Source organism: Mesoplodon mirus (assembly GCF_964341445.2).
Source record: "Mesoplodon mirus genome assembly, chromosome: 12".
NCBI classification, from domain to species: Eukaryota; Metazoa; Chordata; class Mammalia; order Artiodactyla; family Ziphiidae; genus Mesoplodon; species Mesoplodon mirus.
Genome location: NC_138988.1, coordinates 45,952,655 through 45,978,081, shown reverse-complemented (window position 1 = coordinate 45,978,081; position 25,427 = coordinate 45,952,655). Strand labels below are relative to the sequence as shown.

The 25,427-nt window shown below is 42.0% G+C and overlaps 2 protein-coding genes across 4 annotated transcripts in view; one reads left to right on the top strand and one right to left on the bottom strand.

Annotated features, from left to right (window-relative positions):
- ACKR2 (atypical chemokine receptor 2) overlaps nucleotides 1–16,672 on the bottom strand; it is a 53,407-nt gene extending 36,735 nt beyond the window's left edge. For both annotated transcript variants that reach the window (XR_014295420.1, XM_082637241.1), the window contains exons 1-2: nucleotides 16,590–16,672; nucleotides 11,583–11,872 (exon numbers count right to left, since the gene is read on the bottom strand). Coding sequence is in view for 1 of the 2 variants with exons in the window: in XM_082637241.1 (XP_082493367.1) it covers nucleotides 11,583–11,637 (55 nt within the window). In the remaining variant the exon portion in view is untranslated. The remainder of the gene's footprint in view (nucleotides 1–11,582; nucleotides 11,873–16,589) is intronic.
- Nucleotides 16,673–16,896: 224 nt separating this feature from the next.
- HIGD1A (HIG1 hypoxia inducible domain family member 1A) lies at nucleotides 16,897–23,981 on the top strand. Of its 2 annotated transcripts, XM_082638170.1 has the most exons (4): nucleotides 16,897–16,915; nucleotides 21,400–21,514; nucleotides 22,139–22,273; nucleotides 22,955–23,981. In XM_082638170.1, the coding sequence occupies exons 2-4, from the start codon at nucleotides 21,418–21,420 to the stop codon at nucleotides 23,002–23,004; spliced, it is 282 nt and encodes a 93-aa protein (XP_082494296.1). In that variant the 5' UTR covers nucleotides 16,897–16,915; nucleotides 21,400–21,417; the 3' UTR covers nucleotides 23,005–23,981. The 2 variants fall into 2 exon arrangements, with proteins under 2 accessions (XP_082494296.1, XP_082494297.1); XM_082638171.1 differs by lacking the exon at nucleotides 16,897–16,915.
- Nucleotides 23,982–25,427: the final 1,446 nt, after the last annotated feature.

Below are 25,427 nucleotides of genomic sequence, written 5' to 3'. Positions count from 1 at the left end.
ATTCATACTTATAAATCCAATACACTAAACTTTAAATGTTTAGGGATCTAAAGGTCTCTTAAATATTAATATATTTTATATTAATATATTAATTAATATATTAATATTAAGAATAATTTAGTAAGATTTCACCTTAGAAAAATGTATATTGCTCAAACATTTCAAACCAGTTACAAAGCTGTCATTCTACCAGACCAAACCCACCCTTCCTGTGACAAATATATAAAGCATCAAATATGTAAAGCCACTTACTTACTTCACACACAAAAAATATTAATGCTAATGGGTCTCTTCCCTTAAATAATTCGATGCTTTATTCTGAAGCTTCCCAGGTTAAAAGATGTTTACCTACCTAAGGAAGGAAGTTACTATACCAGTGTCTGCTAGCAGACTGCTGGGCTGGGAGGCTGAGAATCTTATTGAGAACCCATGGGCTACACTAAACTCTATATATGATTATGTTAATGACTCCAAAATGTCAAAGTGGTAATAACTGGGTGAAATAATATAATATAATATAATATAATATAATATAATATAATATAATATAAATATAATATACAATATCTTGGATTTTCTTTAAAATACTCTAGGAAAAAAAGGAAAATGTTGGGACTTCCCTGGTGGCGCAGTTAAGAATCTGCCTGCCAACGCAGGGGACACAGGTTTGAGCCCTGGTCCGGGAAGATCCCACATGCCGCGGAGCAACTAAGCCCGTGCGCCACAACTACTGAGCCTGCGCTCTAGAGCCTACAAGCCACAACTACTGAGCCCGCGCACCACAATGAAGAGTAGCTCCCGCGTGCCGCAACTAGAGAAAGCCCGCGCACAGCAACGAAGACCCAGTGCAGCCTAAAATTAATTAATAAATAAATAAAAGAAAAAGTTAATACATAAATATATACCTAAATACATAAATAGGGGAGTGATCATCTAGTCCACTTCCCTGGGTTCAAGTTTTATGTTATGCATTTTTCTCCCTAAAAGTCCACAGCTCTTAGCCATGTTGATTTTTTGACTCAGTTTCAAAATCTTAAGATACATAAATGTATATATGTTAAGATATGTAAATACCTTTACATAAATATCTCTAGAGACCCTTGAACTTGAAGACCTGATGGAACTGTGCATTCTTTCATATTCATAGGACTATGTTAACTCTTGAGGATCTTTAAAATTAGATCCAATTGGATTTTGGATATCTTATGTATATACATATATATATATATATATATATATATTTTGGCCGTGCCACGCGGCATGCGGGATCTTAGTTCCCCAACCAGGGATCGAACCTGTGGCCCCTGTAGTGGGAGCGTGGCGTCCTAACCACTGGACTGCCAGGGAAGTCCTGGATTTTGGATATTTCACATGGTTTTCTTCTGACTCAAGGGCAGAACGTATAGGTAGGTTCACGCTACTAATATCCCCTTTGAGTCAGAAAATGTCACCTAACTGCTATTTTTAACAGTTTCTGTATTCTTCATGACACCAATAAACGAGTTAATAACATGATTGAGTAGCAAACTCAACAGTAATGCTCAACAGTGTTTCTACTTAAATTCTTGATTCTGTGATTGTACTTCCTTTTCTTTTATACTGAAAATTTTGATTCCTAAAATAATACACACAGTCACTAGTATGTTCATTCTAACACAAGAAAATGGTTTAAAAATACCATATTAATATGATCAATAAAGCTACAGAATAAAGTCTAAGAGTTTTTATGCAGTTTCTTTTTTAAACTGTCTCCGGAAGTGTCACTCCCATTAAGTATGTGTGGGTAAACCATGTTCTAGAGGTGTGCTGTCCAATACAGTAGCCACTGGCCACATGTGGCTATTGAGCACTTGAATGTCCGAATTGAGAAGTGGTGCAAGTATAAAGCACACACTAGATTTCAAAGACTTAGCACAATGAAAGAATGTAAATATCTCATTAATAATTTAATATTGATTACATTTTGACAATATTTTCAATATTTGGGCCTTGACTGGCAAGCAGGACTGCCCCACAATTGGAGTATTAGTAAGCAGAAGGTAAAGAAACCACCCACTCATGCAGATGAAATTTGCCCTCCAGCACCCCCTACTGATAGACTTTACCCTGAGCCTGCTGACAGGAAGAAATGTTCTAATATCACAGGCAAAGCAATGAAGGGTGGATTTGGAATAAGGAGGCATCAAGTGACAACTGGGACACCTCTAAAGGTAGGAGGGCTTGATCTTTTGCTATCAAGGGCTTTTTACAGGTACATAAAAGACTTCCCAGAAAAGAATTTCACCAATAGCCTTAATGAGCTTTTGCCACTTCTGCTGGGTGGAAATTTCCTTGTTTTCTCACAGATCTCTGACTCAGTCTGGCAATGATGAGAGTTTGTTTGTTTTGCCTTAAACATTTCGGGAAATTATGGTCCCAAGATCAGTCTTGGAACTTCTGGGCCATCTCTGGTATAACCAATTCCAAATTATACAAAAGAGGGACCAAGATGTTTTAAATTAACTGACTGGAGAGTTGTTGGAGTTTCCTTCCTGACCCAGACAGGAGCATCCATAGAACATTTATCTAACCTAAGGGGAAAGAGAGTACACCTGATTTTGAGGGGTCTGAGAGGAGAGGGTTACAACAGATGTCAAACAGATAGACCAACAGGTTTCATTTATGATGCTTGCCGGAAGCTACAAAACCTTTCTGAAAAGTAAACCAGCCCAGGGACAGACCTTAGGTACAGAATGACCAGGAGTGCAAGGCAAGGGAGGAGAATATAAAAGTAAGACATTCAGGGATCTCATGAGCTGGGCACCTGCTGCTTCATCCTACATCATACCTCTGCTCTTCTGCTGTGTTGCTCTATATCCTGTTGACTATGCCAAATCGTCAGGGGTGGCGGAGTCACAGACAAAATTTCAAAGCAAGATGTTGTCACTTGTAGGGACTACATTGCAGAAGAAAAGAAGGGAGAATAGGGTCATGGTAGATGGGCCTCTGCCCCAGACTCCTCCTGCCTCTCCTTATGTTCCCTGGGGCACCTTATGGTTGAGGGACACCACTTCAAGTTTCTGCCATGTCCTGTTCTGTATCCCTTTTGCCTCTCAGTTGACACCATGGGGAGACGACTCAAAGAGGAAAGCCACGTGGTGAAAGGACAAAGTGCAGGGGGGCTGGAAGTCAAGAGGCCTTTCTAGTCCCAACTCTGAAATTGGCGTTTTGTAGGAATAAGGCCTCTCTGGGCTTCAGGGCCTTTATCTGTAAAGTTAGAGCTGTTCCAACTCCAGGGCCCTATCAGAAAAGTCAGAGGATGAAAGAGCTGACAGAGCTAGGATTTCGGGAAAAGGTGAAGAGAATAAACAGCAGAGACACAAGCCCTTGGCCTGATCTTCTGCTATTAGCATTGGGGAAGGTGACTCACTCTGGCCCACCCAGAATTGCCCATTATTCCTGGCTCACCACTCCCATTTTCTCCCCTGACCTCCTTGGGAAGAGAATTTCTGGTAAGTCATAGACAGAATGCCTTAGTCATCAACTCAGTAGGTGCTATTGCCTAGAGCACAGTCACATGGATGACTTACGTGCACTTAGTAAGCTAATCTTGTTCAAAAGCTGTAAGACTCCTGACACACCCATGTGGACACGAAGATAGCAATTTTGCTGTGCCTTGCCTCTACCAAAGCCCAGGTTTACAGCCTCCTAGGTACTCTGCACTGGTCAAATAACGTGTCTTATACATCCAACCTCTGTGGCCCTCTCACCAACCCTCCTCTCTTCTCTCGTTCTGTCCACCCAAAGCTTGCCCATTCTTCCACCCTGCTCAAGTCTGTTATCCCCCAGACCAGTTCCGTCCCTTCTCTAATTCTCCAATATCAGGTGGCTTGAGGTTCCCCTCCCCCAGGAGTGTTCTGCCCAGCAGTGTTCTGACTAGCTGTCAATAAATGGGACCGTGGGGCTTCCCTGGTGGCGCAGTGGTTGAGAGTCCGCCTGCCGATGCAGGGGACACGGGTTCGTACCCCAGTCCGGGAAGATCCCACATGCCGCGGAGCAGCTAGGCCCATGAGCCTGTGCGTTCGGAGCCTGTGCTCCACAACGCGAGAGGCCACAACAGTGAGAGGCCCGCGTACCACAAAAAAAAAATAAATAAGTAAAAATAAATAAAATAAATGGGACCGTGAAGATTGTAACAAAGATATTACTCATTTGGTCAACTATTACACACAACTATGGGCCAGCCCTTATATCATCCTCCTGTTTTATTTAGTGTGCACCACCAAAATTGTAGGTACTTCATAATATAATTTTATTTTCTAATATAATTCTATTTTCAGAGGTTTCTAGAGAAAACAGTTTACATTCTGGCTTGAAAACCTTCCTTACTACACTGTATTCCTGACAAGAAGACTCCAGAAATACCCTAATTAGCCCCTGAAATCATTGGTCTTTAATCCTAAACTAGACAGAATAAAATATCTAACTGGTCTGTGGGATGAATTCACCTCTCCAAATCTCGTAGCCTCAGACCTTCCCAGAACATTCATATATAGGTGGGCTCTGGGAAAATAATAGGCCTCAGAAAATAATTTATTTTGGTTCTGCCAGAAGTGACCCTTCTCAGGATGAACTTGATCTGACTTTCTTTACCTGACATCAAAATGTAATGTAAGTATCCTGTGACCTATCCCACTGAGATTAAAGCTTCTGACTAGAGCTCTTTCCCTTCCTTATTGACTTTACACATATTCTTTCAGGCTTATAGTTTCTTTTATGGGAAAGATTGAAGGGTGTTTGGTAGCTAAAAAGCAATTCAATTTCTCCTTGCTGCCCAAAATTGGCAAACAACCATCATCAAGTCCTTAGTGGGCCTCCTCCCTGTGGGTGAGGGTGTCCAAGTGGAAGCTGGGTGATCAGCTGCCAGAGGATTCCACACTGATTGACAACTGGGAATCAGGAGTCCTGAGGGTTGTTCCAACCTCACAGCTCTGTGAGTCTCTTTCCCACGCACAGAGAGAGACAGAGACAAAGTGGACAAGCCCAACTCCTAGAGCCCTTGTATTGGCACTTGGTCAGATCCTGTGTTAAAGGTTTCTCGTGCAGATATACTGTCTTCTTAACTAAGCTGTAGGTTCCCTAGAGGTAGAGTGCCCTGCCTTTCTTTTCCTGTTCCACTCTCTACAGTACACAGCCTAGGGTTCAATATTTAAAAGGTATTCAATAACCCCCAAATTCTCTCATCCTTTTAATGTCATGCTTTAAAGTCACTAATGAATACTCCATATTAGGGATATGGAGATACAGTTAAGACTTGGTCCCTGCACAAAAGAAACCCATAACATCAGCGTGTAGAAAGACTGACTTGTAATAAAGGCTATATCACAGTTATGGGTGTTGGCTTATCTATATATCATAGTTATGCGTGACAGAAGTTCAAATGAGGAAATTGTACATTTTCGCTGGTGAGATGGATGAAGAAAGACTTGACAGATGAAATCCTTTGGACCTGGGACTCAAAGGATGAACAGTGTTTTACCAGGTGAAAGTGAATACCTAAAAACTGGGATAGAACACTCCACTCAGTGATAGCAGGATACACATTCTTCTCAAGTGCACATGGAGCATTCTTCAGGATAGACCATATGTTAGGCCGTAAAACAAGTCTCAAAAAATTTAAAAGAACTGAAATCAAACAAAGTATGTTCTCTGACCACAATGGAATTAAATTAAGTCAACAACAGAAGGAAATTTAGGGGATTCACAATTATGTGGAAATTAAACAACATACTCCTAAGTAACCAATGAGTCAAAGAAGAAATCACAAGGGAAACTATAAAATACTTTGAGATGAAAGAAACCAAAAACAAAATACAAAAAACTTATAGGATACAGTGAAAGCAATGCTTAGAAGAAAATGTATAGCTGCAAATGCCTATGTTAAAAAAGAAAAAAGACCTCAAATCAAGGAATTAACCTTCCACCTTAAGACCCTAGAAAAAGTAGAGCAAACTAAACCCAAAGCAAGCATAAGGAAAGACAAAACAAATATTAGAGCAGAAATAAATGAAAGAGAGAACAAAAATACAACAGAGAAAAAAATTTTTTTAAGTTGTTCTTTGAAAAGATCAACAAAATTGAAAAAATTTAAAAAAATAGGAAGAAGGAAAAAAGGGAGAAGACTCAAATCACTAAAATCAGGAATAAAAGAGGGATTAAGAAAGGAATAAAAAGGATTGTAAGGGAATACTATGAACAATTGTACGCCAACAAATTAGATAATTTAGAAGAAATGGACAAATTTCTAGAAAAAATACAAACTACCAAAACTGTCTTAGAAGGAAACAAAAAATCTGAATAGACCTATAATAAAGGATTGAATTAGTAATCAAAAAACTTCCCACAAAGAAAAGCCCATGATCCGATGGCTTCACTGGTGACTTCTACCAAACATTTAAAGAACTACCACCAATCCTTTCAAAATCGATCAAAAAACAGAAGAGGAAGGAACACTTCCCAACTCATTCTATGAGCCATTATTACTCTGATACCAAAATCCAACAGACATTACAAGAAAAGAAAACTGCAGAGCAATATCCCTTGTGGATATAGTTTCACACACACACACACACACAATACCAGCAAACCAAATCTAACAACATACACTACACACCATAATAAATTGGAATTTTTTCCACGAATGCAAGGTTGGCCCAACATGTTAAAATCAACCAATGTAATACACCATATTACTAGAATAAAAGACAAAAGCACATGATCATCTCAGTAGATGCAGAAAAAAGCATTTGACAATCTTCAACACCCTATGATATGATAAAAGCATGAAATAAACTGGATAGACACTTTTCCAAAGAAACATCAAATGGCCAATGAGCACATAAAAACATACTCAACATTATTAGCATCAGGGAAATGAAAATCAAAACCACAATGAGATACCTCTTTACACCCACTGGGATAGCTATAATCAAAAAAGATGAACAATAATATGTGTGGATGAGGATGTGGCGAAATTGAAACCCTCATTAATTGCTGCTGGGAATGTAAAATGGTACTGCTCCTCTGGAAAACAATTTGGCAGTTCCTTAAAAAGTTAAACATGGGGGAATTCCCTGGCAGTCCAGTGGTTAGAACTCTGCGCTTTCACTGCCTAGGGTGTGGGTTCAATCCCTTGTCAGGGAACTAAGATCCCACAGCCAAGTACCATGGCCAAAACAAAAAAAGTTAAACATAAAAGTTACCATATGATCCACCTAGGTATAGGTATATACCCAAGAAAATTGAAATTATATATATGTCCACGGAAAAAACATGTACATGACTGTTCCCAATAGTTTTATTCATAATAGCCAAAAAGTAGAAACAATCCAAATGTCCATCAATTGATGAATGGATAAACAAAATGTGGTGTGTGTGTGTGTACATATATGTGTGTATACACACACACACACACACACACATACCCATGCATTGGAATATTATTTAGTCATCAAAAAGGAATGGAAACACCTATACATGCTACAACATGGATGAACCTTGAAAGCACTGTGCTAACTGAAAGAAACCAGATACAAAAGTCCACATATCATATGATTCAATTTTTATGACATATCCAGAATAGGCAAATCCATAGACAAAGAAAATAGATTAGTGATTGCTTGCCTGGGCGGGGGGCGGGGGGGAGGTTGGGGGGAGACAGAGGGCGACTGGGCATGATAGTTAATGGGTATCACCCAGATTTGGCATGATAAAAATGCTGGTCTGGAATTAAAGCTGACCGTTATACAACTTTGTGAATATATTAAAAACCACTGAATTGTACAACCTAAAGGGGTGAATTTTATGGTATGTGAATTACATCTCAATGTTTTAAAACTTAGTAATCCGAAACAGTGTGATATACTTAGCATAGAACAAAGTGGAACTAAACTTTGACTTTTATTTGATCATTTGTTGCAATAATGTTAAGGAAGAAAAGCAGAGCACAAGATTCAATGGATTGTAGTAATTCATTCTGCAAACGTTGAATGGAGTTCTTGCCATCCTATGTAACTATGCTAGTTGCTTCAGATGTACAAAGCTGAATGGTGCTCAGCTCCTCTCCAAGTGTCTTAGAAACTAATGGAGAGGTTAGAAGAGGATACAGTGGACTGATAGCCCAAAGAGGGCTGGTTCTGCTTGTCTACTCAAGCATTGCGTATGTCAGAGCAGGCCACCAGGCTTCCATTTCTGGGAGCCCCAGACAGGCCTCCCTGGAAAGACAATGACTGGTGAGATGAAGGCTAACAGGCTGCCCCAGAGACACTTGATGAAGTTACAGAATGAAATCACACCTTGATCTCTCAGATGAGAGAGAGAGAGAGAGAGAGAGGGAGAACGGGAGAAGGGAGCACAAAAGCACAGCTGTGGGCCCTTCTGTCCAGGGCCCTTGACTGAGAACAGGGAAGGATTGGGTCAGATTATTCTGACCCCTGACTTAGCTTAGTACAAGTTCCTCTAGACAAGTGGGTAGGGGAGGGGTGCTGTAAGACAGAAAAACTCATACATATGAGTTGTCACACAACAGGTTTTATCAGAGATTAAGAAAACAAGGGGAAGGGGTAACTTGTACGGGTTGTACTTGAAAAAGTACAACCTGGGTGGGAAGAGATGTCCTTCCTCAACTTCAACACAGTGAAAAAGAACAGAGGCACAGCCTGGACTGTATGGGGCCTGATAGAATAATGGGCATAGCTTAGCACCAAGTGATAGGAGACGGCACAGCATCATGCCTAAACACGAGAGTGAGCATGACAGTTGACTCATGTCATGGGAACAGCAATGTGGAGGAGACACAGCTAAGATCACAGGGGTGAAAAGAGATGTAAGACTGGCATATAGTGGATATAGCAGGAAGATCCTAGCTTTCTTGACGGGAGCAGATTGGAGTAATAACTCTTCTGTTACCATTTTTATTATTAGGTGTGCTTCCCTGACTCTTCATATCTGAGTGGGGCCCTGAGAAACTAAGGTTACACAGAATACAAAGCAAAATGCTAAAAATGACTCAACAAAATGTAAAGTGCTAGGGAAAGGGAGTGTGTTTCAAAATAAGAATGGGTAGCATCAGGGAATTCCCTGGTGGTCCAGTGATTAGGACTTGGCACTTTCACTGCTGTGGCCCAGGTTCAGTCCTTGGTTGGGGAACTAAGATCTTGCAAGCCACATGGCCTGGGCAAAAAAAAAAAAGAAAGAAACAGAAAAAGGGGCAGCATCAGCTTGAAGATCAGGAAAGATTTTTATTTACAAAGGCAGTAGCATATGAAGTTGAAAGGATACAAAAGACTTTAAAAAGTGTTTTCTGATCACAGTAAATTTGGTTTGATAAATACAGAAAAGAAAAACACAGAGAAAAAAATGAACATCACAAATTATTATTCTATACTCAGATAAAACCAGCATTAACATTTGAGGGGGGACTTCCCTGGTGGTGCAGTGGTTAAGAATCCGCCTGCCAATGCAGGGCACACAAGTTCGATTCCTGGTCTGGGAAAATCCCACATGCCGCGGAGCAACTAAGCCCTTGCGCCACAACTACTGAGCCTGCGCTCTAGAGCCCATGTGTCACAACTACTGAAGCCCGCACGCCTAGAGCCCGTGCTCCTCAACAAGAAGCCACCGCAATGAGAAGCCCGTGCACCGGAACGAAGAGTAGCCCCCGCTCGCCGCAACTAGAGAAAGCCCGCGCGCAGCAACAAAGACCCAACACAGCCAAAAATAAATAAATAAAATAAATAAATTTATTTTTAAAATAAATTACATTCCCCTTAAAAAAAAACACACATTTGGGCTTCCCTGGTGGCGCAGTGGTTGAGAGTCCGCCTGCCGATGCAGGGGACACGGGTTCGTGCCCCGGTCTGGGAAGATCCCACATGCCGCGGAGCAGCTGGGCCCGTGAACCATGGCCGCTGGGGCTGCGCGTCCGGAGCCTGTGCTCCGCAACGGGAGAGGCCACAACAGTAAAAGGCCCGCGTACCACAAAAAAAAAACAAAAAAAAAAACCACACATTTGAGGGGTACACCTTTCCTCATTTTATTTATTTATACCTCTATTTATAAATATCTGTAATATCTATAAATATAGATATACAGATATGAAAGTGCATGTGTTTGTGAATATATACATACATATATAGATATACTTACATACACACACACACACACACACACACACATTTCAAAACAAAAGTTGTGATTGATAAGGATTCTAACAGGGAAAATGGAAGGTAAGAGAAAGACCAGGCACAGGCAAGGAAAAGAAAGCACAGAGGCAATGGAACCTTCCAGAAAGAGTATGAGCTAAACAGGACTGGATTCAAATCCTGCCTCTGCTTCTATGGAAACATAAGCAAGTTACTTAACCATGCTGAAGCTCAGTCTCCTCATGTGTAAAATGGGGATAATAATATTTACTTGATCGAGCTGTTTTAATGATCACTTGAGTACATTAAGTACGTAGCAGTGTCCCCAGAGAATGGGAGGCGCTGAGCGTGTGCTGGTGTCGTACAGCAGGCTGTCTGGGTAGCTGCATGTGGTGCTGCTTGTTTCTTACCTGCTTGCAGGTAAGAGGGAGGGCCAGGGACACTCTCTCACTATAGCTCAGGGATCACAAGGATTCCAGATCCCAGCTAAAGGAAAGAGCGAACTGCCCTTAAGCAACAACTCACCCAATTTCAGGAGAAATCATGATCTGCGCAGGGCACTTAATACTTAGCCATCTCATGGCCTATCATTTCCCTCTAATCAGACATACTGTACTAGGCGACAGGCCAAGGTTATGAGGTCACTTTTTCTACAGTTATTTTAATACTCATCATTCTAGAAACTCTTCTGACTCTCATAAAACAAAGTAGCAGAAGGACTTTGATGGCTAGCACTTGTCTGCTGATTCACTGAGTGAACTTGGGTCAGGCACGTAATCTTTCTTTTCCAGGTTTTCCAGAAACAGGGTAGGCAGGTTCCTGTCCCTGAGCAAAAGCATCAGCACACGGACGGTAATTCAGGGCCGCCAATTTGGGTGAAGTGTCTGCATAATCCATTTTTCTCTCAGAGTTACAGAAGTAATTGTCCATCCATCTCTGGCAAAGGAGACCATTATCCTGTCCTTATTGAGATATGGATCTAATTTAGATGTTGGCTACGTTTATGAGCCCTCAATTCATTAAGCCATCAAGACAAACAGATGGTGCCTCACAATCAGTGTCACGGCAAAATGACGTGGAGGGCCTGGAGATGTCAACAGAAACCTATTTGCAGTGCCATTGAGTATGGCAGTGCCTTCCATAAGAGGCACCTCATTCTCGGAGAATTAGCAGGCTGTAAAAATAGCCCTAAATCATTTTTGGGAGAGACAGAGTGGGGGAGGCAGAGAGGCCATCAGTATCCAAGGCAGTGGGGGAGAGGAGAGGAGGGTTCTGAAAGGGAGACTATCAATGGTGGGTGATCACGAGAATTAAGAAGCCACGGGAGCCCACAGTCCCTGCCCAGCTACTGCAGCCCCAGTAGCTGAAATGCAGCTAGAGTCCCTGAACTCAGGTACTCACCTCTGCAGAGAGACAGTCTTGAGTCAACAAGTATTTTCCATGTGCAGCACACCATCAGGTGCTGTGGGTGAAAATGTTTAACAGAGGTTCTGATGCCAGGGTGCTTGTAACCCAACGTTCATGCATAACCACGGTACTCTCCATCATACCAAGTACCAGGAGCCAGCTGGGGAGCCCAGGTGGAAAATCATGTTTATCCTTTCTGGTGGAAAGAGCTGTTCACCTGTGGTGAACAGAAAGCTTTTGCTTCCAGTGATCGATTCTTTCTTTGCGCAGTCTAGTCAAATTACCTGTACAAATACAGATTATAAAAATAAGTCAATCTTTTCAGTTATATAGCTTATATAAGATTACAAATTCTCTAATTTTTAAAATCAGTATATAAACCACATAAAACTAAAAGACCAAATTCTGCTTACTCATTCTCTACTAAAAGACACATTTAATAAATTATATAGGATATAAAATTATATAAATTTTTTGGTCATTGTATGATTTGCATTACCTTTTTCTTTTTTAATTTTTATTGGAGTATAGTTGATTTACAGTGTTGTGTTTGTTTCAGGTATACATAAAATTATATAAATTTTTAAGACGAGATGGTTGTGTTGTTAATTCCAAATCCAATTATCTCCAAAGCAAGGGAATGAGGCAGGAGGGCCTCAGCTCAGTTAGAGAAGTTCTGTGCCCACCCCCGCCAAATAACTAACAGGAAGAACAAAAAGGAATTCTGAGGAGCTTCAGTGAATCCAAGATCCATTTTTTAGTGACAACCGCACAGCTTTTTGTTGGAAAATATTATCAGTGAACAGTCTTGCATCAAGCGTAAAATGATGCAAATGTATTTCCTTATTTAATCTGTTTAAGTGCTTTCCTGTATAAATGATCCTCTCAACATCACTGGGCCAGTTTGGTCAGAGCACAGTACTATGAGACTGAAGGCACAGTCTCACCTCTGCCACCGATCTTCAGAAGGCTGGCCCCTTGTCATTCAGTTATCTGCCCACATGTCACTGGCTACATGTGCACAAAAGTAGGAGTAGCGGGCTTCCCTGGTGGCACAGTGCCGATGCAGGGGACACAGGCTCGTGTCCCGGTCCAGGAAGATCCCACATGCCACGGAGCGGCTGGGCCCGTGAGCCGTGGCCGCTGAGCCTGCGCGTCCGGAGCCTGTGCTCCGCAACGGGAGAGGCCACAACAGTGAGAGGCCCCCGTACCGCAAAAAAAAAAAAAAAAAAAAAAAAGTAGGAGTAGCATCAAGGATTTACCCAGGTTTCATGTTCAGTTAGTGGGATGGAAAGCAGTTCTACCAACCAAGTCAGGGAATTTAAAGAGAAAGTACAGGATTATGAGGAAGAGGTGTCCAGAGCAGGGGGAAGGAGAAGAGAGAGATAATTATGTTCAGTTACGGACGTGCTGTGGAGTCTGGAATTTTATGATAGCCTGGACCCTAGTCAATTCTCCCTGGAGACTGGACTGTATGGACTATTGCTACTTTAAAGCAACAGGACTTGTCAAGGTGGTAGAGGGATGACACTACAGCATGTAGCAGCCTTCCCTATCCTTAAGACCCAGGATATGGCTTCAATATAAAGAATATAATAAGCTACATACTGAATAGTCTTGTCTTCTGGCAGAGAAATGCTGATAGTCCTTTTCTAATGCATTCAACTTCACTACCAAGTACCTCAAATTCACTCCGCTCTTGAAACATCCTGCTCCAAAACCTTCAAGGGCCACCTAATATAATACTGTCCAAGTTCTTTGATTAGCGTTTAAGGTCCTCCCCAGTGACCTTAGGCCTACTTTCCATTATTCTCTGACTCTGCTTTAGTCACAGATTTTTGCCTTTTCCCCACTCACTGTCCTCCATGCCAGAGCTACAATCCCATAGTCTACCTCTATTCCTCTGCCCACTGTTTCCTTTTTCTGGAATATTCTTTCAACTTATTTACATGCTAGTCATCCTTCAAAGCCCACTCATTCAAGCCCCTGTCCCAAGAAGCCTTCTTTGAAACCGCTCACTCACTATGATATCTACCTGGATTTCCATTCAAAGCACTTATCACAGACTGTTTTTGATACTTTTCTATACCTGTTCCTTTGACCTAATCAGATGATAAATTATTTCAGGGAAGGAACTGAGTCTAATTTCTGAGTCCTGTACAGGGCACAATATACATGTCCAGTATTTGCTGACTGTGACTCTCAACTGTAGTTTGAAAAGTCAAAGATATTACCAATTTTCTCAAAAGTTTTAATATTTGTTTTAGACAAAATTCCACAAAGATCACACAGTATTTTTTTTTTTTTTTTTTTTTTTTTGCGGTACGCGGGCCTCTCACTGCTGTGGCCTCTCCCGTCGCGGAGCACAGGCTCCGGACACACAGGCTCAGCGGCCATGGCTCACGGGCCCAGCCGCTCCACGGCATGTGGGATCCTCCTGGACTGGGGCACGAACCCGTGTCCCCTGCATCGGCAGGTGGACTCTCAACCACTGCGCCACCAGGGAAACCCCACACAGTATTTTTTTAAGGATGTCAAAAAACAGATAGTGTAGCTTTAAGCTGAGCCTTAGCCCAAATCTGAGTTTAGAAGCCCATTTCTCTTATAGTGCATATGACCATGTGCTGACAGCTACTTGGAGCATGAGAAGTTACAGAGGCTCTCTAAAGAGGGGAAATTAGCAAAGCTGTCAGAGACTTCTTGTGCTGCCTTCCTATAAATTACAGGTGGATTAATTTAATACATGAGAACCCAAATAATTTTTTAAAGTCTTCTGCATCAATATCATACTTTGAAATAACACAAAGAATGGAATAATATATGTTGTACACGTGTCACCAATGTCTTATGAAAATTTTAAGTTTAATCAGCTGTCACTTGTTTTCTTGTAACATGATACTGAATAAGGTACAGCAGAACAATCTTTAAAAAAAACTTCTGCATCATCTGATACAGATAGGCATCATCACCATTTACCAAGATTTTGGTTTCTACATATGATCAGAAAGAGATCATTTCTTAAACAAATAGGGCAGGGTCTGCATCTTTCTGCACAATGCATGGCATAGGAATTTTTAAACTAATAGCTAACACTCTACATTTATTTCCCCATTAACCACCACTACTTTTATCCCCACTTTACAAAGGAAGAAAGTGAAGCCCAAGGTCATGGCTAGTATGTGGCTAAGTTGGGACCAGCACTGGTCTGCCTGACCCCAAATCTCATTCTCTGGAAATTAGCAAATTAGCTAACATTAGTTTGAGTCATATAAATCCTCTTCAGAAATGAACATGCTGTGGTCACTGCTGCAGTTAGCCTTTTTTTTTTTTCCAGAATCAAGGGACTTCCGCTTTACTTTTTTTTTAAATTTATTTTTTAATTAATTTATTTATTTTTGGCTGCGTTGGATCTTCGTTGCTGTGCGCGGGCTTTCTCTAGCTGTGGCGAGCGGGGGCTACTCTTCCTTGTGGTGCATGGGCTTCTCACTGAGGTGGCTTCTCTTTGTTTTGGAGCACAGGCTCTAGGCACGCGGGCTTCAGTAGCTGTGGCACGCGGGCTCAGTAGTTGTGGCGCACGGGCTTAGTTGCTCTGTGGCATGTGGCATCTTCCCAGACCAGGGCTCAAACCCGCATGCCCTGCATTGGCAGGTGGATTCTTAACCACTGCGCCACCAGGGAAGCCCTTGTTTTACTTATGCATATGACTTTCATATTCAAATCTGTCAGGCTCTTTTATCGCTTTAATTACTCTAAATGAGTTCCTGATCTTCCTACTTATCTTTTTTTTTCCAATTTTTTTTTTTTTGGCCGCACTGCCCGACACGCAGGATCTTAGTTCCCTGACCAGGGATCGACCTGTGCCCCCTGAAATGGAAGCGTGGAGTCCTAACCACTGAACCGCCAAGGAATTGCCCCCTACTTATCTTTTAAGCCCTCCAGCTACTGCATCAGTTGTCACTTCTTTTTTTAAAAAAATAAATTCATTTATTTTATTTATGGCTGCGTTGGGTCTTCGTTGCGGTGCGCGAGCTTCTCATTGCGGTGGCTTCTCTTGTTGTGGAGCACGGACTCTAGCACGGGCTCAGTAGTTGTGGCTCGCGGGCTCTAGAGCACAGGCTCAGCAGTTATGGCGCACGGGCTTAATTGCTCTGAGACATCTGGGATCTTCCCGGACCAGGGCTCGAACCCGTGTCCCCTGCACTGGCAAGCGGATTCTTAACCGCTGTGGCACCAGGGAAGCCCCTGTCACTTCGTCTTTTAACATTATTGAGGCCCTACTGAGCTCAAAGACAGCGTTCAAGGAGATGCCTGCATGAACCAGACAAAATACGTGCCCTCAAGCAGCTGGAAGTACTCCACATGACCAAAGTAAAGGGTTTTTAATTTATCGTACTCAGCATGAATGTTTCCTACCAGTGTTTTAACTCAATTATGAGACAAAAGATTTTCAAAATCCTGAGCCTAAGACACTGAGCTTCTACCTGTGGGATAAAGCACTTCGCAGTCGCCTCGTTTCGTGGTTACATCCAGAGATTCTAGTTTAGTTAGAGTCCTCACGGTAGCGCTTGATGCTCTGCACTAATTCGCCAGGTAGCTATCGATTGCTCTACGAACAAATTTGGGGCTCTGTCCCGGGAAGTTCACTGCCACAAGGGACCTCTGACACTTCTTTCCTCAGGTAAACCACCCCGATCTAGGTGGAGTCACCCGTACTTGCAATGAGTGGCTTCCTCCCACCACAGTGTAAGCGCCAAGCCGGAGGCCGACAGCGCACGTTCGTGGCGCCAGGGCTTGGGAGTGGCTCCAGCGCCCCACCGCCGCCGGCGCCCCCGAAGGCAGGAACGTGCTCCCTCCTCACCCGCAGCCCCCCAAGGACCTGCCGCGGTTGAACCCCCTGATCCGCGGCCCCGCCCGGCCGGCGCTCGGAACACCGCCTTCGCGGTGCTCGCTGCCGCCGCCGCGTCACGAGAGGAAAAGGGCGAGAGTAATCTCAAGCACCACCTGGCCAAGGGCCAAGAATCCTACACTTCCTCCGCGGAATCCCAGTCGCCGACCTCTCACCTCTGGCGCGATCCCTACGTGAGAGCCGGGGACGCGGAGTCACCGCCCGCGCACGTCGCCCCAGCCAATCCGGAGCTCGCTCCGGGCCGCCCCACCCACCGCGTACAGGCCCGCACTCACCCGCCGGCACGGACACCGGCGTACCAGCCACTGGCTTCTGATTGGCTGAGGCCGGCTGTGGGCGGGACCGGGAAAAGCCGGGCCGACTGCTGGTGCGCGAGGTGGGTCAGAAGCCGGTAGGATCCTGCGACGTCGTGCAGTTAGTTGTCTGTAAGTGATGCATGCCGGGGTTTTGGGAGCGGGGGACGCCGGGCCGTGGGATGGGAAGAAGTGAGGCCGCGCTGGGCCGGGCTGAGAGCACCTTGGGAGGGTTGGGGATCGCAGGACTGGGAGTGGGGGCGATGCCTGGGTTGAAGGGGGCGAAGTCTGGTTGGCGGGGCTCAGGCCCCACCTCGCGGTGCAGGGGAGGTTGGTGAGGGCGTACGGAGCCTATGAGGGGATGCAGCAAAGGCTTGAGGAGCGAAGCCTCGCGGATGGCGCTGGGGAGGGACGGGGCTGGGGCCGACTTCGGGGAACTCGTAGAGCGGGGTGGGTGAGGAGGGATTGAGAGGGCGAGCGCTCCGGCCATGGAGTCCTGACAAGGTCACAAGAAGAGAGAGGGGAGGAAAGTTGAAGGGTTGAGAGGAGGGCGTAAAACCAAACGACCTTCCTGCCATCGGCTTCATCTTCTCCCCGGGCCGCTATTCCCTTCCACCTTTGGCGACCCCCTTCGGCCCTAGGAAGGTAAGAAGGACCCGGGCATGTATCAAGCATCTCTGACGTAATTTACATTTCTCCCGAAAAAGTAAACCTGCCAGATTAGAAATTACAAAACATAGCACGGGATTAGTATTGGGAGCAGCCGAAATGATTCGGCAGGTTTATTCGCCTCTTTTATTTAACCGGTGCGGGAAGCAGTTATTTCCCTCTTCGGGGTAATCCCTAAGGAAGGAATCTATGCTTTCGGAAGTACCCAGACCGGTTTGGATAAAAAGTTATGATGGATTGAAGCGGTACCAGGCCCCAGCATGATAATCGTATTTGAGTTTTGTATACCAAGGGTTCTCTTTCTTCCCTGTGCACCAGAATCTCTTGAAGGGGTCTTCTTAAGATACAGATTCCTTGGGCCCTGCCCCAGACCATCTGAATCAGAATCTTCCGGGGTGGCGCCTTGCAGCCATTTTAAACAGGCTGACGGGTAACGGATGCAAAATCAAAATTTGAAACCATTGTTGTTAGATAGTAGTTCCAGTGACCAAAATGACGGGCTGTGAAGATCCTTAAATCTTTTACATCACGTGATGCTGGGCAGCTCCAGTTCCCTTATGCCTTTTCTAGGTTCCCATGCATTTGGAAAGGTCTTAAGTAGTATCTTACCAAGTTTACAGACTACTTCGTGTTTTCCAAACTGGCTTTGAGTATCTGGTTATAGGTGCCTCTTTTTGTACTTATTCAACTTTCTGACAGAGATCTGGGTCAGCTGCTGCAGGCGGATGACAAAATGATAATAAAGGAAAATTCAGAAGTGGCGCTAGGGAAAAAAAAATCTTCAAATCACACTTGAAATCATTAGATGAATTAAGTCACTGGGAAAGAAGGTTCCATTTAATTTTAGGCATGACTGACATTTTTTACAGTTAAAAGAAGGAGATGTGGGCTCCTGTTAAGGAGTGGATTTTAAATGTTTTTCAGATTAAATACATACCAGCATTATAAGACAGATGATTTGGCAATATATTGTCAATCAAAAGAACCCACAACTGTGTATCAGGAGAGCTGGGTTCTAATCCTACCCTGCCAGAGATGTATTCCTGTTGTTGAGCAGTTCATTTAACCCTTCATAACCTTTTTTTTTTTTTTTTTTTTTTTGCTTCTGTAAAATAAGCCTATTGGCATGGATTAATAATCTGGGTTTTTACTCTTTTGTGTGTGTGTGTGTGCGGTACGCGGGCCCCTCACTGTTGTGGCCTCTCCCGTTGCGGAGCACAGGCTCCGGATGCGCAGGCTCCGGATGCGCAGGCCCAGTGGCCATGGCTCACGGGCCCAGCCGCTCCTCGGCATGTGGGATCTTCCCGGACCGGGGCACGAACCCGTGTCCCCTGCATCGGCAGGCAGACTCTCAACCACTGCGCCACCAGGGAAGCCCTGGGTTTTTACTCTTAAGTTATATGATGTGTACTTACTGACCCTGATATTTTAAAAGTGAACCATTTTGTATTTAGGTGGCTATAAATCATGAATACGTGGGAAACTTCTAGGTGATCATTAGGAAGAGAATTATCAAAATCTTTTACTCAGGGAGTGTTGCAGATATATATTATGCTAGATATATAATTTGAACCATAGAGTAACAAATAACTTTGTGATATGTTGGACTTCTAATATTCCCCTTTATTTTATCCTGAAATGTGCACACAAGGTGTTCTGGATCAGAGACAGATTATCATTAGTCACTTGAGACATAATGACCACATGGTTCCCTCACGCCCTGATTCTTTCCCCAGGGACTACTTTCTGAAAGCCAGATCTAATGTCCTGTCTGTACAAACTGCTGAAAGGTGATCCTCCTCCCCGCTGAAAGGAAGGAGAAGGGAACTTTTGCTCCATTGACCTGTTGGACAGTTAAAGTTATCCAGATGTGAGAGATTAAAGGAAAAACTACCAACTTTCTTGCTTTTAAAGACAATTCCCAAATGACTTCTTAGTTTAGGAATAATTAAGGCAGAGGAAGAAAACATGATTTCATATATGTAAAAGAAGGCGCTAGTTTTTAAAAGTGGATTGTAGTATATAATGGTTTTGTCTCTTGTGGTTGCAAGGATCCAAGACCTACTCAGGTTATCATGTGTTCTTTCATAGATACAGTATAAGAATTAAAAGAAAAATAAGCACTTATGTACAAACAGCTTGACATTTTTATTACTGACTCTACAAATGTGTATAATTGTTAGTTTTCACTAAATATTTCTAATTACCTGAGAATAATTTTAATTGTTGAAAATATTACTTTAAAATTTATTCAACAAACATTTTGTGGTCTACTTTATGTAATAAGCATCATGCCAGGCTATGGTATAGACAAAAGCAGGACAGGTGTAACCTCCTGACTTCAAGGATTCTAGTGAGAAAAACAGTTAAACTTGCATTTATAAGAAAGAGTTATTATAGAGAAAGCATCGGGTCCTATGGGACTGCGTAACCAAAGCACTTATCATAAACTTGGAGAGTCAGAGAAGACTTTCCAGAGCAGGTCAGTTAAGGCAAGAAACCGAAAAATGGGAGGACTTAGCCCAGAAAGAGTATCTGAAGGAAATGAAAAGGGAAGAAACGTTTTAGGCAGAGGAAGTAGCTTGTGCAAAGGCTTGGAGGTTTAGAGAGCATCTCTAAGAAGTTTAATGTGATTAGAATATGGGGTTGGTGAGGGAGGTTGAAGGAGAATTTGTGATAAAAACAAAAGTTTTTGAAACTTTTGCCTTTGGGAAGTTTAGATTGGTTATGAAGGAAACTAATAAATATACTGGCCTAAAATAAATACAATATTTAATATTACCATCTATTACATTTATATAGTATCTTGTTGCTGGTTTTTTTTGTTTTGTATGGTTTTGTTTGCCACACAGCGTGGAGGATCTTAGTTCCCTGACGGGGGATTGAACTCATGCCCCCTGCAGTGGAAGTGTAGAGACTTAACCACTGGACCGCCAGGGAAGTCATCATTTATGTAGTATCTTGAAAGCCAATCTCAAATATTTCTCTGAAACTTCCCAAACTTTTTTATCCAAAAGACGTCACACTCTAAATTCTCATTTTCTCTGTTGGCAAAGTGATCCCACTCTGGCATGTCTATTTTAAAGAATCTAATTTGTGAAACATTATTTCAGTGTTTACATTCTATCTCTTCACATATATAGTGAGCATCCTGAACCTTGAGCTTGTTGAACCTTGTATATAATAAAAGCTCAGAGAAAGTAAGGGTTTATTCAATTAGCAGGTAATGGAGCACAAAAAAGAAGAGAAAGTCTAGTCCTAATTTCTTCTATCTAGCTGTGTGATACTGTACAACTCATCTGGATTAAGGTTTTCTTCCCTGTCAGATGACAGAATTGGACTCTTCCCAATGAGGACGGGGGCTTGGAGGGACAATCTCACTTTTCAAACTAAGCACTAAGCCTCCCCTCTAGAGTTGGATTTTCTTTGAGGACCTTGACTACTACTAAAGCCCTTGAATAGCAAAGTGTTGAATGAGAGCTATTATTACTGAAGGGAGTATGATGCACATGAAAAACCCAGAAGCTAAGGTAGGACTATATGGGTAATGGCAGTTAACTTTTGAGTTTATTGTAATTGACGTCAATCAGAGACTTGTGTAGTTATATACTATGTTTGACTCCCTTTTTTATCTACGGGTAAAGTTTATAGTCTGTTCAGCTCAGTCAGAAGGAAGTATGTACATAGTTGCTGTGACTAAGGTGAAGTTGAATTTGTTATTACTTTATTGTGATGAAATGCCTACTAGCGTCCTGTGTAAAAAAATTGACCAAAAAGGGAGAATGGAGCCTTGGTCCCTTTGTGATAGAAATGAATCTTTTTTTCTGCCCTCTAATTCATATAATCAGGCTAGTATCTTGCCTTTTTTGGTACCACTTAAAGGAATAATCTTATAAAAGAAGTATGCTTTTAACTGCAGAACCTCATGGAAATTCTGTTTCAGGAAGATTCTTCAATCACTATGTCAAGTGACACAGATGTTTCTCTTTCTTCATATGATGAAGATCAGGGATCTAAACTTATCCGAAAAGCTAGAGAGGCACCATTTGTCCCCATTGGTAAGTTGGACTTTGATGGTCTAATAAGCTATTGTAAGCTTTAACACAGTAGAAGTGTGGTAAACTTGTTTGGTTCATCAGGAATTTCCTGAAAGCATTTATTTTTGAATATTTTTTCATATCTTGAAATATGCTTAGATTGGTATGATGTAGCTCTCATTATAAAAATTCTTCTCTGTGTATTCAGACTTCTTGTTTTAGTGACTTATTTCAGTGAATGTGTTGGGACCCCAAGACTACCATCAGTCTCAATGATTTGCTGGAAGGACTCACAAGACTAAGAGTTGTTATACTCACAGTTGTGGTTTATTACAGTCTCTATTGTATTAACTGATTGCCTTTGGGGATGGAAGTAAGACAGAGAAGAGTTCCCCTGGCACTCTTAAAGGAATTTATTTACTGGCTTCACAAGCCCACATTTTAAAGATGATCTTAACTTTTTGGATCTGCTACTGTTTGCTTCCAATTGTGGATTTTTAGTTCTGAGGGGGAAAAATTAAAAATTCAATTTGTATGTTAGCCGGTTAATGGTCTCCTAAAGCATCCTTATAAAAAAAATAGAACGTTGATTGATGATACCCTGCCCCCATGCATCTGACATACTTGTGACTGTCTGTTCTACAGGAGTGGCAGGTTTTGCAGCAATCGTTGCATATGGATTATATAAATTGAAGAGCAGGGGCAATACTAAAATGTCTGTTCACCTGATCCACATGCGCGTGGCAGCCCAAGGCTTTGTTGTGGGAGCAATGACTCTTGGTAGGTTCCTACAGGACATTTCAAATTTGTGGTTCCCCATTAATGGATTTCTTTGTAAATAAAACAAGGTAGATACTTTTAGCTGACTTTGAAGCAGTTTGCAAATATCACTTATATTCATTTTCACATAAAAACTGAATTAATAAAAATAGTTCAAGTAGTGACATAGTTTTACTGTCTATGATATAATCTTACTAAGGTTTTAAAGAAAGAAAAGATAGTACTGCCCATCACGTGAGTTTATAATTTCGTTGAAGAGTCTAGATATGTAAATAGGGTTGGTAATAAGATCCATCATCTGGGAGAGACATGATTGCTGTTTTATTGAGTTTTTGAAGGTGGAAAAGATATTACATGCTTTTATAGGCTTTATAATTAATTGACTTTATCTGGTATTATATAGCAAGAGTAACTCCTTTTAAAGTTGCCAGATAAATATTGCTATTTTAACAGTGTGAGCTAGTCATACTGGCCTTGAGATACTTGGGAAATTGTGTAAAAAGAATTTTAGAAATTTGAATTGTTTAAGAAAGCAAGAATGTAAGCAGCCTAGTGCCTTGTTCCCCTTGTAAATAGTGTATGCTAGCAAGGGTGCTACTTTTAGCTACTTTATGAACAGTTTTTAATCCTTTAATACTGAAGAAAATATTTAAATGCTTAACTAGCATTCTTTTTCTTTAGGTATGGGCTATTCCATGTATCAAGAATTCTGGGCAAAACCTAAACCTTAGAAGAGGAGATGCTGTCTTGGTCTTGGTGGTGCTTGCTTTACTTAGACATCTCATATTGAGGTTATATGTTTATGTTAAAAATAAATTCTGTGGGTCGGACAATAACATAGTAATTTGAATATTGGCTTCCTTTCTTGTAGGCTTGATTTGCCTAGTGACTAGTTCACTCGCTAGGTCATTCAGGGGAGTCAGATTAGCAGAAAAACATGTCACTTTTAAATGCATTTGATAGTGGTACAGTGTCCACCTTCTTAAACTCTTCTGATAAAATTGCTTGTAAAGAGGACAACATGCCAAACCTGAAAATGCTCCCAGTTGTTGCAGAATATCATATGCTTTTGATGTAATGTAGGAATCCTATTTACCCCAGTTAATTTAACTCTTTCTGACTGCCTTGTGGACTGAGTACAGTTTTTAAGGTCTGGTTGGCTCTTGAAGGACCCTTTCAGAACACTGCACGGAATAATTATAAACCTCCCAGCAACTATGTGTGTGTGTTTAAACCAAACCTAAAGAGCTGGTAACAGCTGCTTTGAAGTAGTATCTGTTTCAGAATCATAGTTGTAAACATGAGAATAACTTAACTGTAGATCCCCGTTTAGCTGTTTTGTAATTGCAGAATTATAGTTTGCTGCTGTTATATTAGAATAATTTTTAAATGGCATTTTGAAATAGAAATGTGTATTTTAAGTGCTAATGCAAAGGTAAATGAAAAATACTTTTTAAATGTGTGCAGTCTGTTTATTTTCTCTGAAAGAATCATAAATGTTAAACTAAATAAATTGCCTGTAATGGAAGTGATTTATGAGCAAGCTGGTTTGGTCAGACACTATACAAACTTTGGTATACTACAGAATGCTTTGTTGTACTTGTGAAATTCTCTCGTCTAACCTGAATTTACATTCCATGGTGATAACATGGTAAATGTAGTGTTATTAAAGTAAGTGAACACATCAAATGTCTTGTATTTATTTCAATTTGGAAAAACTATCATTCTTCAAAGTAGTACAAGTAGTTCCAAGAAAAGAGGGAGAACATTTTATGCCTTTTGTAGGAGCCATAGTTAAAGACCATTTAACAAACAGGAATAATAGCTAATGTTTATTGAGCACTTACTGTGTGCCACACACTGCTCTAAGCACTTTTCATGTATAATGTCATTTAAGTTTCCTAACAACCCTAAGAAGTAGGAGCTATGATCCTCATTTCATGGAGGAGGAGACTGAGGTATGAATAGTTTTAAGTAATTAACCCAAGGTCACATAAGCTAGAGAAGGTTGTAGGTTTGGGACTGGAACCTGGGCAGTCAAGCAGTAGATGCCAACAGAGACTTGAAATGTTGGCCTTTGTGAAGTTAATGCTGAGTGGCAGCGGTTATCATAAATTAGTACTGTTAGACAAGAGGGTGCAGCATGGTCTCGGCTCACTGCTCCACTGACTATATAACCTGGACCAATCAAGGTTTTCTCAGTTTTCTGCTAGTTAGAAATGAGAGATTGGACTATGTAATTTCTATAGTCCTATCTAGTTTATAGATCATTACATGGGTCTATGGGAAATGTGCTTTAAAAATATAAGCTATTACTAGGAATTCTTCTCAGCCTCCAGTAGACATTATAGGAGTTGCTTGTAGGCAGTCCTAACAATTATTTCATGAAGGATAAGCCTTCTATAGAAGAACAAATTTGTGAACAAGTTTCAGAAACTTTCTAATGGATGAGTACATTATTGATTTTGTTAAATACTAATTTGAAAGAAATTGATCTAGACAAATGCCAGAGGATAGAAGAACAGGAGCAAAATGTTGAGACTAGTGAGCATGTTAAGTGATCAGGAGACAATAAGTAAGGGTGCTTGCCTGAAGAAGACAGTGGTAAATTAGGGTGGATGAAGAGGCTGGCATCGGATTATGGAAGTTCTTAAAAGTGGCTCAAGTGGATGTAACACTACTTTTTACTGAGTCAGACCTGGGTTCATGGTTTTGCCACTTAGGAGCCAAGCAGCCATGGTTTCCTCATCTGTAAAGTGGGGACAATGTCAGTGGCCTAGGGTTGCTGGGAAGACAAAACGCAATGGTGGGGCTTCCCTGGTGGCGCAGTGGTTGAGAGTCCGCCTGCCGATGCAGGGGACACGGGTTCGTGCCCCTATCCCGGAAGATCCCACATGCCGCGGAGCGGCTGGGCCCGCGAGCCATGGCCGCGGAGCCTGTGTGTCCGGAGCCTGTGCTCCGCAACGGGGGAGGCCACAGCAGTGAGAGGCCCGCGTACAGCAAAAAAAAAAAAAAAAAAAAAATGCAATGGTGAACATAAAAGGGCTTAGCATAGCACCTGATGCATTAGTAATCTGAATGGTTGCTGTTACCATTGTTACTGTTAGGCTTGGGAATGTGGCAGCACAGAAGGTGTGTGGGCCCTCCTCTCACA